Source organism: Cyprinus carpio, chromosome B9 (genome assembly GCF_018340385.1).
Source record: "Cyprinus carpio isolate SPL01 chromosome B9, ASM1834038v1, whole genome shotgun sequence".
In the NCBI taxonomy this organism is placed as follows: domain Eukaryota; kingdom Metazoa; phylum Chordata; class Actinopteri; order Cypriniformes; family Cyprinidae; genus Cyprinus; species Cyprinus carpio.
The window spans coordinates 22,414,533-22,429,550 of NC_056605.1; the positions used below are offsets into that span (position 1 = coordinate 22,414,533).

Sequence of the window (15,018 nt, forward strand, 5' to 3'; positions counted from 1 at the left end):
AATAAATTGACAAAAGCAAACAAAATGACTAAAACTTCAGCTAAAATTATAATATAACAATAAAACCTAATTGTACAAACAAATATCATGTATTTTTTATTTTATAATAAATGAAAGTGTTATTTTGCAATATTTTTGATAATGAATGAATTACTGTAAGTACAGTTACAATTAAAATTTCCCCTTTTTTGTTGTTGTTGTTGTTGTTTTTTGCACTATGGGATTGACTCTCTCATGAAGACTGTTTAATTTACTGTTAATTTTCTGCCAGGACATTATGCATTAATTGTTATATTTATTTAAAATATTTATTATTTATTATAATGCAATTAAGTGTAAAAACTAGGGGTACTCCAATTGATCAGTTACCGATCACTATTGGCCGATAATCGCTTTGGGATGATTGATCGGCAGTCTCTAAAAAGGCCGTTCTCAAAACAACGATCTCAAGCTGATGACCTGACATGCAGCAGCACCGTCTCTGTCCGGCTTGGGTGAAATAATTGTAATGCTGAAAGTGAGGTACAGTACATATTTCTTAATTAAATAACTTATAAAGTAGCTAATTTGAAAACTTTCTGTGAGACATAATTTCACAAACAGTCTGAGTGAATCAAAGTGCGTGCTCTCTCTTTCTCTTAAAATGCGCAAATGGCTTCAAATCAAATCGCGTCTGCACTATAAGCAAGCTTCATGCTGCACAATTAACACAGGAATTGTCACTTCGCATCATCACTAAAGTTTATAAATTGCATTTCTTTTTCATTCTTTAATTCTTGAATTTATGTAACAGCGCATTGTTTGCGGTAAATATGTATTGACACGAAAATGTAGTAATTAAACCATAAATGCATCTACATTCATAAATCAAGACACAGGCCATGGCTTTTGGGCTAAGTTTAAAGGAAAAGAGCACTTTTAGATACAGTAAACAAGGCAATAATAGATGGCACTCATGGAAGTAAGAAAACGAAGTTCTTTAAGAACCGAAGGATTGCTTGTAATAAATATTTAAATGCAAAAGAAAAGGCAGTAATGCTGACTGTTTCTGTCAATGTAAAGTTTTAATTTAGCATGTTTGTGGTAATGTAAGAAAAGTAGTTTAAATGTTTTGCCACTTGCTTGAGCAACTTAATATATCAATCTAGAAGTAAATGCAAAAGTAAAAAGCATTGAATAATGTGTTTCTTATATTTATTGTGTTTAAACACGTCTGTGAAAGATTGTATTAGCTGCTGCACTGTGTAAATAAAAAAATAAAAAAGATTCACAATGCTGAAAAAGCATTTTCAGTAAAAATATAAATAATTGAAAAAACAATAATTGAAAAATCCACTGATTGTAGTAAACAACCATAGATCAGTTGCAGACTTCTGTGTGAAAGCACACTGAGAGTCTGTGCTGCTTCTGTACCACACATGGATACGCACTGCAAACAGAGTATGTGTGAACCTGGTGTAAAAGGCCAAATCACATACAGCACACAAAATCCACCCTCTGCTGCCAATCTTTGTTGATATGCAAATCATTAAGCCTGAAAATACTGTCTGTTGACATCTTGCTAGGTTTTGGAACACAGCCTCTTCTTATTACTATCATAGACTATGACAAGTGATCTGTAACACAAATGCGTGCTATGCTAAAAAAAAATGCAGAGTCCAAATAACTTAAACTTTTATATTGGGACACTTTTATTTACAGAAGAAAAATTACACTGGATTACAAGAATTCCACAAGTACAGTTGGGCTTATGGAGTGCTCCCTTTAGAATGTTGAAAAGAAATGGGCAACATTCCACAATGTTCTATTGCACTGAATGTGGAGAGCCAGGTGTATATGAAATACAATGCTGAAATAATGCAAAAAACTTTTTGGGGAGAAATTTGTTGGCCATGAACATGAACATGGATCTCAAGACTTAATACTCAAATTCTGATTGGTAAAATGAGCATGCGTCTAAGCAGTATGCCATTCCCATCCATGTTATTGCAACACTAAGATCCTGATCACCGGCAGACCCCTCATCTCTCGTATAACCAAAGCGTCTTCTCTCAAAAGATCCCGAAATGGCATAGATTTGATTTCCAAAAAAGCTAACTTTATAGTGATACCTCTGTGATGCATCTGAACCCAGCTTCCTAGGCATCTGCCCTTCTTTAGCTCTTGATATCTTTCAGTCAGTTGGACACAATATCTTTTTTGAAAGATAGCCAATTTTGATAAACATAATTCACAATCAGTTATGTGTGACACTAAGACAGAACCTGGAATGAATCATATTTTTTTCGTCTGTGAAACATTCCAAATAACAAGTATATTTACATTGGTGTACTTGAATAGGTATTTATAATGTTTTCCTTATATTCACGTAAAACTTGGCAACCTCTACTTTCTTTACATGTCACTTTCATTCTACACTCCATGCTCACTAGTACACGCATCCAAACACCCCAAAGACAACACGTCCATGCTCAGATGCACCCACTTACAAACTTTCACACGCTTCTAAAGGAAATGCACTCTTTTTTTGTTTTCCGAAAAATCTTGACATGAAAGTATGACTCAAACTATGCTCCTTTGACTCTGATGAAACAATAGCGTTTAAAACAAGGACATATTTTCATCCACAAAAACACTTGTAATCTATGAGAAATTCATCGTTCAAGCCGAAGAGTTGGGCATGTGTCAGCGCTCAATACCAGGACCACCCATGTACCATGTACTCAGTTTGAGGTCAAGTGTGGTTGATCCTCGCTTTACTACTGAGCATTCGGTAATTTCTTTGCATTTGGGCGAGACATATAGTGGCAAAAAGGCTAGAAAATAAACACGTTACCCAATCAGTGACCCAAAACTACAACACGGACCGCAAAAAGAGGTGTGGGATTTCCACACGTACTGCATTAAAAAGCGATGTTTGCGCAACCACACTGGAAAAGTGCAACAGCCGGATCCCAAAGAAAGAGGGAATGAGAAAGCAAGAGAAAACATGAAGCTTACGGCGTAAACCCAACCTCTTCAAGTAACAAAGAATCGGACTCAAAGCAACAGCAAAGCCTTGAAAAAAACAAAAAACAAAAAACAAAAAAACAAAAAACAAAACAAAAAAAAGGCCCAGAACAAGCAAGAACAAGCACAAATAAACAGGATCCTGTTTGTTGAGTGGCAACCTCCAAAAAATGTTTGACAAAGTACAGTAGTTATCGCATGGCCTCTTCTGATACCCTGACGACGAGTCTCTAACAAAGGATCTTACAATTGGTTGGCGTGTTCTTGCTTGTGTTCTCATTAGTTTACTTGCTGTTGGTCTCCGGGTGGCTCACTTAGCATGTTCTTTTAGAGGAAAGCAGGGCCTCCATTATGCTTTACTGTCCTCCTGTGTCATGTGCAGGCTGTTGTCACCATGAACTTTGATTTCGATCGTGTCTGGTTTCAGTGTCTCCTTGCCGTTTTCCTCTTTTAGTGGCAATTTCCTGTTAAAAACAAAACAAAACCAAAAAAACGGCAGGTGCACAGTGGTCAGTTTGACAGGGTCGACAAAAACACATTTTCAATTAACAACTGGATACTGTGGGTCCCCTGAGGCTAAAATTGAGACTTAGGGTGCTTTTTGCAGACCAGAGTCCATTTGTCACCACAGGTTGGTTCGTTTGGTTGGTTTAATGAACTTTTTGTATGGTTGACATGCCTGAAAAGGTGGCTTGGGCTCAGGTTTGTACCCAGCACTGAACTACACAAACAGACTCTGAATGTTTTTGAAAATACTCTCTCAAAATTCTGTTCTCTATTCTGTTTCACTCAGGAATCACATTATGAAAGTAAAAAGTCTATTTTAAGTTAACTCTAATGTCACCCAAGGTTTATAAAGGTATGTTTTTCATGGATTATTTGTGTGATCCTCTTGAGCCACATAGTGAGCACTGATGCACAGTCGTGTCTGTGCATCATCTCAAAGACCCCTGTGTGGCTCTTCATCACATTGGATTAGCAATAAAGCTCTTTCTGATTCTGATTTCTGACATTGGATTATACAGGAAAGGAACCAGCCTCTGTTCACTGGGATCATCATCACTCTAATAATATTATTAAAGTCTAGGCTGGTGCCTTTGGGTAAGTATAGAGCGCATATCAGATGAACTCAATAGTCTTTATGCTAGAACGTCAAAGCCATGCTGCTTGTTATCGGAGCTTAAGACAATCACAGCCCTTAATCTCTTTGAACTTTTAGCAAAGTAAACCAGACAGGAGTTTTTCCAGCTGGGAAAGACCAAAACTGGCACTGCATATTTACAGATCAGTCAACCTGCAAACCAAAGTACAAAGTCTACAGAGGAAAAATGTCAGGAACTGTGAAGACACTAGCCGGGGCAAAAACACATAGTTTACTCATCAAGCAATAAACCGTAGATTGCATAAGTCAAATGATTGATTCATAATCAACAAACTGATAAGACTGCACAATACGTACTTCTTTGACGCACATGCTCCAGAGATAAATACTGATTAACTGCTACTGTACAACTGTTGCTCTGTCACACCTGTCTCTTTCTGGGTTACTTGAGGACTTTGTATTGCAGCATGTCTTGCTGGCAACTGATGACAAACTGTTATAGACAGTGTAAGGTTTAATGTTACTTTTACATTAAGTAATGCATTATAATGTACTCATTATACTGAATTGAGCTGGACGATGACATTACTGAATCAATAATGAGCTGATTTTAACTTTTTTTTTTTTTTACTGTTGTCCTTTTGCATTACAACACACTATTTTCCTATTTAATACTTTAAAGCTGCTTTGATACAATCTGTATTGTTAAAAGTGCTATATAAATAAAGGTGACTTGACTTGATTATAAAAAATAATGATGTTACATTATTACTTTCTATGGAAAGTGATGTTATTTTTTCGAACCTATATCTGGTTAAAGCTGTCATTTGAGAACGTTTAAAAGAAAATACTATTTCAGTTTTTCTACTTCAAAATGTTACATTTTAACGTGTCACTTGCAGTTTTTTGTTATCGATTGTGAAATTTACTAGCAATTTTTGAGTGTTGAGTGAAAATGATTTAACTTAAATATTTATATTCTTAAATATATTTATATTCTTGCAATGGGCCATAAATACTGAATTTCAATACTTATATTTACATGGTATTTAAAGTCACAGGAAACGGAAGTGTATCATGTGCCTGCACATTTGAATTTTTTTTATCATTTCTAAGGCAAAAACATTCAACTGAATTTGTCATAAAATAAATTAACTTAATTAAAAAGATAATGATTTAATAAATAATGTCTTGTTGCTTTTAAAAGTGTTTTGCTTTATTTTTAAATCTCTTTGGATAAAAAAGCGTATGTTAAATAAATGCATAACTGATGCAGAAGGGATACTCACAGGTAGGCAGCTTTGCCCTCCTCTAGCTCTTTGCTTTTGCCGCTTGTGGCTGTTTTTTTGCTGCAGAGTTTGCGGGTGATGCACATGAGCAGGCCGCACTGGCGCAGGAAGAAGCAGCTGACGTCCACTAGCACGAGCAGCAGCAGCAGGCCAGCTAACCCCACCCCAACCACTGCGCCCAGGCCCAGGCCGCTGAACAGCGAATCTGCTGAGACAGGATGCACACATGACCATCAACGATGTGCCTCAACAACACAACACTCTATCTACAGTTATTTCAGAGAGAAAAATCCAGAGTTAAATTGTGTAAAAATAAAATAGTCATTGCCAAATGCAATGGCTGGAACTGGGAAGGAATGTAAAGATAAGTCAATTAAAACATTCATTAAACATAATATAACAACAATCTTCTACCAACAATGCACTAAATGTAGGTACCTCATGTAATTTAAGCTTGCACTGAGTTTATCTTAAGGTAATGCAACTTTGGACAGATTTTTAAACTCTAAAGTCTTTGCATTAGAAAATGAGGCTGTCTGAGAAGCTATTCAGAAGAAAAGATCCATTTTGAAGGAACACTCTGGGCAACGCTACTGCTCTAAACACATCAATCACACATGCTGTTGAAAGTAGCATTGCCATTAGCAAAAGCATCCCAGAAGTCTGTGGTTTGATCTGGACACAGTGACAGGGCATCAGAGTGAGAAAGGTGTCACATGTTAGACGGGAGGAAGACAGGCATACTAAACAGAAGAGAAAACTGAGCAATTCAGTAGCTGTCTGGTTTTATTCAAAGAAAAATATTTTTTAATATCAATGAATCAACCTAAAGACATACATTTATATCAACAAAACTCCTTTTTATGGGTTAAAACAGGTAGAAATAATTCTTTAAGGCATCAATTGCAGGTTTCCACTTTTGCAGTGTCAAATAACTACAGTAAAAAACACTAAACTAAAACTAATAAATAAAAATTCCAACATACAGTATATAAATAAACAAAAAACTAATAAAAATTATACAACAGAATCTTTCAAATTCTATGAACAACATCAACATTACAGAAGGAACTGCGTTTATAATGTTTATAATTGTCCTTATTTAAACCTACGATTATGACCTCAAAACTGATCTTTTGACCATTTTCAAATGTCTCCATGCAACAATATCATTTCATACATGAACAAGCTGCTCTCAAAGATTTATTGACCCTCGTATGGTTTTACTTTTGATGCATGACCTCCACTGTGACTTATCAGCCAACACATCTGTTTTTTACCATCTTGTGCCTTGCTCTTCCGGAGAAATGTTTCCTCGCTCCTATAGCTGATTTGTTGTTGATTTATGACATCATTAGAAGCTCAATTTAGCATCTCGTTAATATCACTTATCCTGAAGTTCCACAAATGGGCGTGATCCATCCGCATCTGAGTTCAACGCACTCAATTAATTAAGTACGAACGGTGATTGAGACTCAGCAATGAGAAGCAATAACTCAAGCTCGATTGATTGTGTCTGGACTGAAGGGTGGTCTGTGGGTGGGATCCCAGCAGATGATTGACAGGGTAATGAAGCTTGTAATCATGTGTGGGGCTTAATGGCTGTGTCACGCTGATACATGACTAAGTAGGGCTTAAACAGGACCATGGTTTTCTAGTTTGGAACACTTTTACATGGAAAAACTTCCAGCATGAAGTATAGGCAGCAGGAGCGTGTGAGACCCAGTTAATGCACTCTCTTCAAGGTTGAAGTACTGTATATCCCTCAGCCTTTGAGCTGCGCCGCTTAATCATTCAAACACTTACCTCTGCACTTAGGACACCAATAAATGCTGAAAGCTGGAGACAGGAAGGCGTTTTAAAAATAGACTTCAGTCAAACCAGAGTAAATCTGTTATGAGGGGGTTTCAGATTAAAGTAAAATACCATGGAAATTACACCCTTACATCGTGAATATCCCTGTAAATGTTTCGCAAATGCATTTGATGTGCTGTGACAGGAACAAGTAATGCCTCTTTCTCAATGTGCTACAGTCATTACCTTCATAGTTTGAATTTATTACATTTTCTGGAGTGTAATCAAACTCACACACCCACACAAATAAATAAATAAATAAACAAATATGTGTGTGTGTGTGTGTGCTATAATACCTGTTCTTTTTTTTATATTTTTTTTTTTTTTTTTCAACCCTTCCATACCTGTCTCTGCACCACTTTAAGTCAAAATTAAATCAAAATATAACTTTTACTATAATACCTGTTCTTTGTTTTATAGTTAATTATCGTTGTTGCTTACTCGGGCAAAAAAGCATGGCAATCTTTAATCACAATATAAGAACTTTCTCCAATTCTGAAATGACGTTCACCTCTGGGCTGACATTATCAGTCCCAACTTTTTCAACTCTTTGATATAGAAATCATTTTTCATGATTGAATCAACTTCTGATGGACAAAATAAATTCCCACCCTGCTTTTCTTTCATTTAAAATTTAGCTTGACTCAAACATGCAATATTTTAAACAAGAAAATAGAGTTTTACATGCAATTTCATGATAACTTAAAGATCACATGGGGACAGGAAGAAGTCTAAAGAATGCAAATCAGTCAAAGCAATTTAAATATCTTCTAAGGAAGCTTTAAGGCCAGTTCACGACAGACGGAGACCAATGCCAACAATCACCAGAGTACAGTACGTTCCTTCATAGACATTCCAAGACTCGACAAATCATGCCTTAAAACCAAGTGCCGATCAACGGCAACATACAGCGACAAAGGTAACATTCATCTGACCAAACCTGACAAACGTGTCTGTTGTCATTAGTCAGTGTCTTGTGACTTTGCCTTAAGATAGTAAAATACTGTGGAAATAATTCCCTCATGAACAGCCAAGCAAATGTTTTGCCAAACGTATAAGATGTGTCATGAAATTTTTTTTTTTTTTGTTACAAGCTACTAAACGGCCAAAGTACCCACCTACCTAATCCACCTAAAATGGCACTTTTATAGCTTTCTGGGTCGTATTAAGTGAAAACATTGAACTGACCAGTGACAGTTTGGTCCTCTTTTACTTATCAACCCATAAAAACCAAAGAGCACTCCATAAAATGAGACAGTTTTCTTATCTTCAGGCTGAAAGGCTTTCTTCTGGAGTCCTGAGGTAATTTAAAGCTTTGGCCATTATGGAAAAGGTCTCGAGTTTAAGACTCCCCCTCGTCCTCTCCTCACCCTATGCTGGCCCAGCAACCCCTGCACTACCTACACAGAGGACACAAGCCAAGCATGACTCCATAATGATGGTTTAAAGACTCTGACGCTCATTAAGACGATATGCTTGACGAACAGAAGGGACCCTCTAGCCGTTAAACGATTAATAGACCGACTGCCGTCAGGATAGCCATTATCAGTGGCAAAGATGTCTTTGCGCAGCATGAGGTTGGACTGATGGGTCAGAACGAATGAAATGGGTGTCAAGTGGCACCAATTAGACGTCACTTTTCCATACTTTTAATAGAATTCTCTATAACGCTTGTAGTGTAGCAATATAAATTAACATTATAGTAACCATTTCATTAGTTGGTTATGTACGAACACAACATAATTCCAAATGAATGTCATCATGAATTTCACATTCAAATGGAGGCTCTGAAATAATTTCGCTGATGATTGTTGTTTTGTAGGTTTCAATAAATGTCTTTCTTTAATTTTATTTTAACATAATTTTTATACAACAATGAAATCATGTACTCACCCTCATGCAGTTTCAAACCTGACTTTGTATCTTCTGAAAAACACAATTTTTTGATAAATGTTTAAAAACTCTACAATGTTTTTCCTTACTCTGTATTGGTTGCATTGATGCTTGTGTTATTTAAGGAAATGTCTGAAACCTTTTGATTTGTAACGTCACACACCTGGCTTTAGAATGGATGGCTGTACTCTGGCTAACTGGATGGACTTCGCTTATTTCTCTTCTTGAAGCCAAAAAAAGCTTATTTATGGTCGGTGTGATCAGCTCTAATGGACAGCAGTAAAACAACAGATCCATTTTCATTTGCAGGAATCTTTTCCAGCTGGAACTTTCAACAAATAGCCATTCTAATCTTATAAGAAGTCAAGCCACATTAGGAAATAAGGGCTTTAATGGACTTGGTTTCAGACCTTTTCTTTCAACGAGAACAATATGACATGCCCATAAATGAAACGCAATGTTCTATTGCTGTGTAATGAGAGAATAGAGAGGGCAGCACGTAGAGATGATCAAGATTAATAGTCTCCATTGACCTGACTTCCATTGATTTACGATTGTCTTAATTAGGTCAAGTATGCTAAGAGAGTATTAAAACCCCTCACCTTTTATACAATGTACAATGATAAAAATTTACAATTCCCAACCGCAAAACATTATGGAATCCTAATTGTGATTCCATGCTGTGAACTTCAAAACTTATTGACCGACTGCAACTAAACACATTACACCAAGGAATGTTTGTTACATTCATTAAAAGCTCAATACCTTTTTTCCAAAAGGAGAAAAAGATAAAGATCAGTCTGACATCTTACCTTCTACAAACTTAAGATCAATCACTAATACCTGTTTTCACTGCTTCAGTTCAAAATAAGGAACCTTGTCATTAGTAATTCTTCTAAGTAGCCCTTCAGCATTGACAAAGACTTATTCAATATGTTTATCTTTCCTTGATTGATGTACTAGTCAATATTTCCAGCTATTATGTGCAAGATAAGGATTCAGATAATTCAATGCTTTTACATTTGACCCTCTGTAAAAAAAAAAAGTATGAACACAAACTGCTTTATGTGTCAGTGTTCTACATTAACTGGTTCACTGGTACAAGGATAAACTATGATTAGTGTTTGTAATCTGAGTTAAGAGGCTGTAGTTATTGCATCAGAGTAAGCTGGTTTATTTGAGAAATGCCAAAAGATTTCTATGCTACTTTTGACATGAATTGAAATGGTTTCTTCAAACATGAGAAAAGCACAATCTATTGTTATGCACTTCACATTTAGTGGATCATAAAATGTATAATTCTGATAACAGAAAACAAATAAACTTCATGTAACTGACTACAGCACAGCACTTCATCAAATCAAGATTGCAATACTGCATCCGGAAAGTCAAGAAAAGTGAAGCATGTCCATTCTACCATTTAAAGGTTTAAGGTCAGTATGAGTTTTTTTTTTTTTTTAAGAAATTGATACTTTTATTCAGCTAAGGCGAAAAAAAGTCTATATATTTCATATAGAATCTTCCAAAAATATTGAGAATGATTTCTGAAAGATCATGTGACATTGACGACTGGAGTAAGGCTGCTGAAATTTCAGCTTTGCCAAAACAGGAATAAATTACATTTTAAAATACATAAAAACAAAAACATTTTTTTTTAATTGTAATAATATTTGAAATATAGCTTTTTTTTTAACTGTATTTTTGATCAAATAAATGCAGTCTTTATTAAATGTCTTACTGACCCAAAACTTTTGAACGGTAGTGTAGACCTGATTTTAGTCCTGTACAGTTACATGTAACAATGACTGTTAGCTTAATTCACTGTATTCATATACTACATCTCCTTCATGGCAGCAACATTCTACACAAATTCACAGACTGCAAACAATTCCAGTTACTCATGCTGTTCCTCATCAATACTGAGAATATACAATAAAGTAGCAAGACAACATCTCTGCCAGAGGTGTACCCAGAGAATGAAAATTAATGTGCATTATATTTTGACTCACTGGGAGAGAGAAACCTTGTTTTATGTTTCTCATATTACGGGTAATAGAAAGTCGGCCTGTTTGATTTATGATACCAGTGTTTAAAAGTCATATCAATTTGAAATCCTACTTGACTCCATTTAATGAGTGTTGCATTGTATATCTCTGTATGTGCGTATGAGCAACATCATTAAATGCATTCTCTCAAGCGATGCAACTGCTGACATTTCCCATAGTCATAATAAACCAAAACAAAAGAGCCTGTGGATGCACAGAAGATGGAAAAGCCCTCACGCTGGTGACTTATACTGTTCTTTGTAAACACCAGCAAAAAGGAGCTCATTAAACATAAAACTCAGGGTTGGATTGCTACTGTTACAGGTACATAAATTAACCACTCAGTTTTTCCTCTTCCTTTGTTGTTAATCATGTGCAAGACCTTTATGGACAAAGAGGCTGGTTTTGGCATGGAAGGTGGCCACGATAGTGAGATCAGCCACCAGAAGGGGCAATGAACATGGCTAAGGCTCAGGGAGCCATTGGTGGGGGCAAAAAAAGTCCCTGGCTTAGTCTTTTGGGCTCATTCCAGGCAAGGTGAAGATGGAGCAATGTCAACACAGACACAAGCACAGCAACAGTGACAGAGAAGCTCCGAAGACGTTCACCGCATAGATGGGCTTCACAAGGAGATGTCCACGTCCGGTTGAAGGGGGCTCGCAACACTGATCTGCAATGAGATGGAGGGGAGAGGAAATGGGAAGGAAGAGGGAAAGACATACAGTAGGTGTGTGGAGTCAGCACAGGATGGTTACGCACACAGAAGGTCACGCGAGAGAATGAAAAGTGGTTTATTCACAACACCATAGCAGTGGGTTAATAGAAAAGATGTTTACAAGAGTGCAAATGAGATAAACAGATTATTTGTGTGCAGGTAAGGAAATAAACAGGGATGAATGTGACAATAATGTTGACACACAAGCGAAGAGTGAGTGAGCAGTCCAAACCAGTGTCCATTGTAAAGGTTTGTTTGATTGAAAAGATCGCAGGGCATTTATAGGCACACAAAAAGGGAAGTTTAGTTGCAGTTCATTGCAAAACAAAAAGCCCAGCGATTTTCGATGTGGCCCAGAATGCGTTGCATAATTCATTAGGTGGGAATTGGAGAGCAGGATTGTTTAGAGTGAAACAACGAGACGAAGCACAATAGAATTATAAATACGAGCGTGGGCCAGTGGGGATGAAAGGGTGCAGGCGGAGACGGAGAGAAAAAGAAAAGGATGAGGAGGAGTTGGGAGAGAATATACAAATGACATCGAATTAACAAGGTAAATCCAAGCTGCTGAGAAGCAGTGCTGTCAGCACACACACACACACACACACACACACACACACACACACACACACACACACACACACAAACACAAACAAACTCATCACTCAAATCCATACCCATGCATGCACTGACACTGCCTCTAGGAATATTTCATATATAATTGGACAAGTCCAGACAAAATTGAAATATCATCTGTCAATATCATGGCATTTTTCAGGACAGGCATTTTGTCCCAACAGCAGACTGCAAGGTATATTTTGTCTATCATGTATTAAACAGATAAAATGAAATAAAATTACTGACTTGTTCTATCTATCTATCTATCTATCTATCTATCTATCTATCTATCTATCTATCTATCTATCTATCTATCTATCTATCTATCTATCTATCTATCTATCTATCTATCTATCTATCTATCTATCTATCTATCTATCTATCTATCTATCACTTTATGAAATAGCTTGCAGCTACACTTTTTTGTTCATCAGTTGCATCCCTTAATATAAATCCACTCACGGAGAGCAGCAATTTTGCTTGCTTCATTAAAACAAACATTGTTATTAGAGCAGATATGAACCTGGGACCCAATATCCTCAAAGCAAAACCATTAAACAGTTATCCTCTATTCCAAACATCTATCAAAAAACAAAACAAAAAACAAAATCCAGTGGCAGGAAGTTAGAAAAGAACAATTTACTGTACCAAAAAAAAAAAAAAAAACACAACTTACTGTAAAAGAAAACATTCATGACAAGTTTTTTCCAGCATGTTTGCATATATGTATATGGTCTTTTTCACATACTATATTTCTAAATCAATTTTCCTACCAGGTGGAAAAACATGCTCTTCTGTTTAAAGTAGATCATGTGGCTCACATGGTTAAAATTTGGGAGTTATTTTAAGCGTACTACAACAAAAGAAAATTTAATGCTTTTAGCTGAAAAATTATCTCCTTCCTGAGATCCCGCCCACAAAGGTACAGAAGTATTGAGAATTGACAAGTATTCACATTAGAAAATAGTAGTTCTGCCTGTTTCTTTTGGCTGGTTGATCACCTTCATCAGCTATCAACACTATTACCCTTCATCCTTGGACCATTCAGAGACCCATTGGCTACATAGTGCTTCTGATTGATTCTTGAATGTTTGTGATTTCATGGTGACCACAGGTCTGTTGGGACCAAGTAACCCAAATATTAAAAGCCTTCTCATAAAAGCATGACTTCAAAAGAGATCCAATTGCAAAATGCACATGGTCAATCAGCCAATCACAGTGACGTAGAGGCACTAACTACTAGACAGTTAGACATATAAGCATAATTGGTTTATTTTTGTAGTGGCAATTTCTTTCTCATCCATTTTTTCCTAAGGGTGTTTCCTCTGACAAATCGCTTTAGATTAGGAAAGAGAAACTGTTACAGTGAGTTACTCTGCACGTCTGATTGTGAATGTGGGATACACAAGCTCTATCAAGCGTGGGTGGGTGGCTACACTGTATAGATGTTGTGAGTTGGTGATGAAGTGCTGTAGGTAATCGGACTCAATTTGTCATATGGAATAGAGTACTCTGCGTGTTTTGTGGAAGTGCGTGTACCTGTGATATCAGGTTTCTGAGGCATGGAGAACTTCACAAAGGTGGGTTCAGACAGGCCTTTGACGTTGCGTGCGGTGATTTCCACCTCATACTGCGTATTCCACTGGAGGGGTTGCAGCAACACAAAATCATTCACACCTGGAACCAGTTTTGTCATCCACTGTTCTTCTTTATCCTGCAAAAGCCACAAGTGTTTCATAAAATTTGCACAAGCATTTGAGTATATGATATAAAAATTTGCTTTAGGGCACATTTGTTCTCACTGTACTTATAAATAAATGAGACAACTTCTTATTTCATGTGAATGTGCAAGTGTCTGAATAGTGGCTACATTCTTTTCTATGTGAATTTTGAAGGATTTGGCTGAGAAAAGAGCAAGTATTGGCTTTATACTTTGGGTATAACCTATATACAGTATATATACATATACATGTACATATACATATATACACTCACTGGCCATTTTAATAGGTACACCTTGCTAGTACCGGGTTGGAACCCCTTTGGCCTTCAGAACTGCCTTAATTCTTCATGGCATAGATTCAACAAGGTGTTGGAAACATTCCTCTGAGATTTTGGTCCATATTGACATGATTGCATCACGCATTTGCTGCAGATTTGTCGGCTGCACATCCATGATGCGAATCTCCAGTTCCACTACATCCCAAAGCTGCTCTATTGGATTGAGATCTGGTGACTATGGAGGCCATTTGAGTAAAGTGAACTCATTGTCATGTTCAAGAAACCAGTCTGAGATGATTTGAACTTTGTGACATGGTGCATTATCCTGCTGGAAGTAGCCATCAGAAGATGGGGACACTGTAGTCATAAAGAGATGGACATGGTCAGCAACAATACTCAGGTAGGCTGTGGTGTTTAAACAATGCTCAATTGGTACTAAGGGGCCCAAAGTGTGCCAAGAAAATATCCCCCACACCATTACACCACCAGCCT

The 15,018-nt window shown here is 36.8% G+C and overlaps 1 protein-coding gene across 4 annotated transcripts in view; it reads right to left on the reverse strand.

Moving 5' to 3' along the window:
• Positions 1-1,663: 1,663 nt before the first annotated feature.
• ncam2 (neural cell adhesion molecule 2) overlaps positions 1,664-15,018 on the reverse strand; it is a 187,999-nt gene continuing 174,644 nt past the window's right edge. For 2 of the 4 annotated variants that reach the window (XM_042731619.1, XM_042731617.1), the window contains exons 15-17: positions 14,065-14,239; positions 5,401-5,608; positions 1,664-3,473 (exon numbers count right to left, since the gene is read on the reverse strand). In XM_042731619.1, coding sequence (XP_042587553.1) covers positions 3,359-3,473; positions 5,401-5,608; positions 14,065-14,239 — 498 coding nt within the window. In that variant the 3' untranslated portion in view covers positions 1,664-3,358. Of the gene's footprint in view, positions 3,474-5,400; positions 5,609-10,305; positions 11,863-14,064; positions 14,240-15,018 lie in introns of those variants that run through there. The other 2 variants (XM_042731618.1, XM_042731620.1) reach the window with 2 other exon arrangements.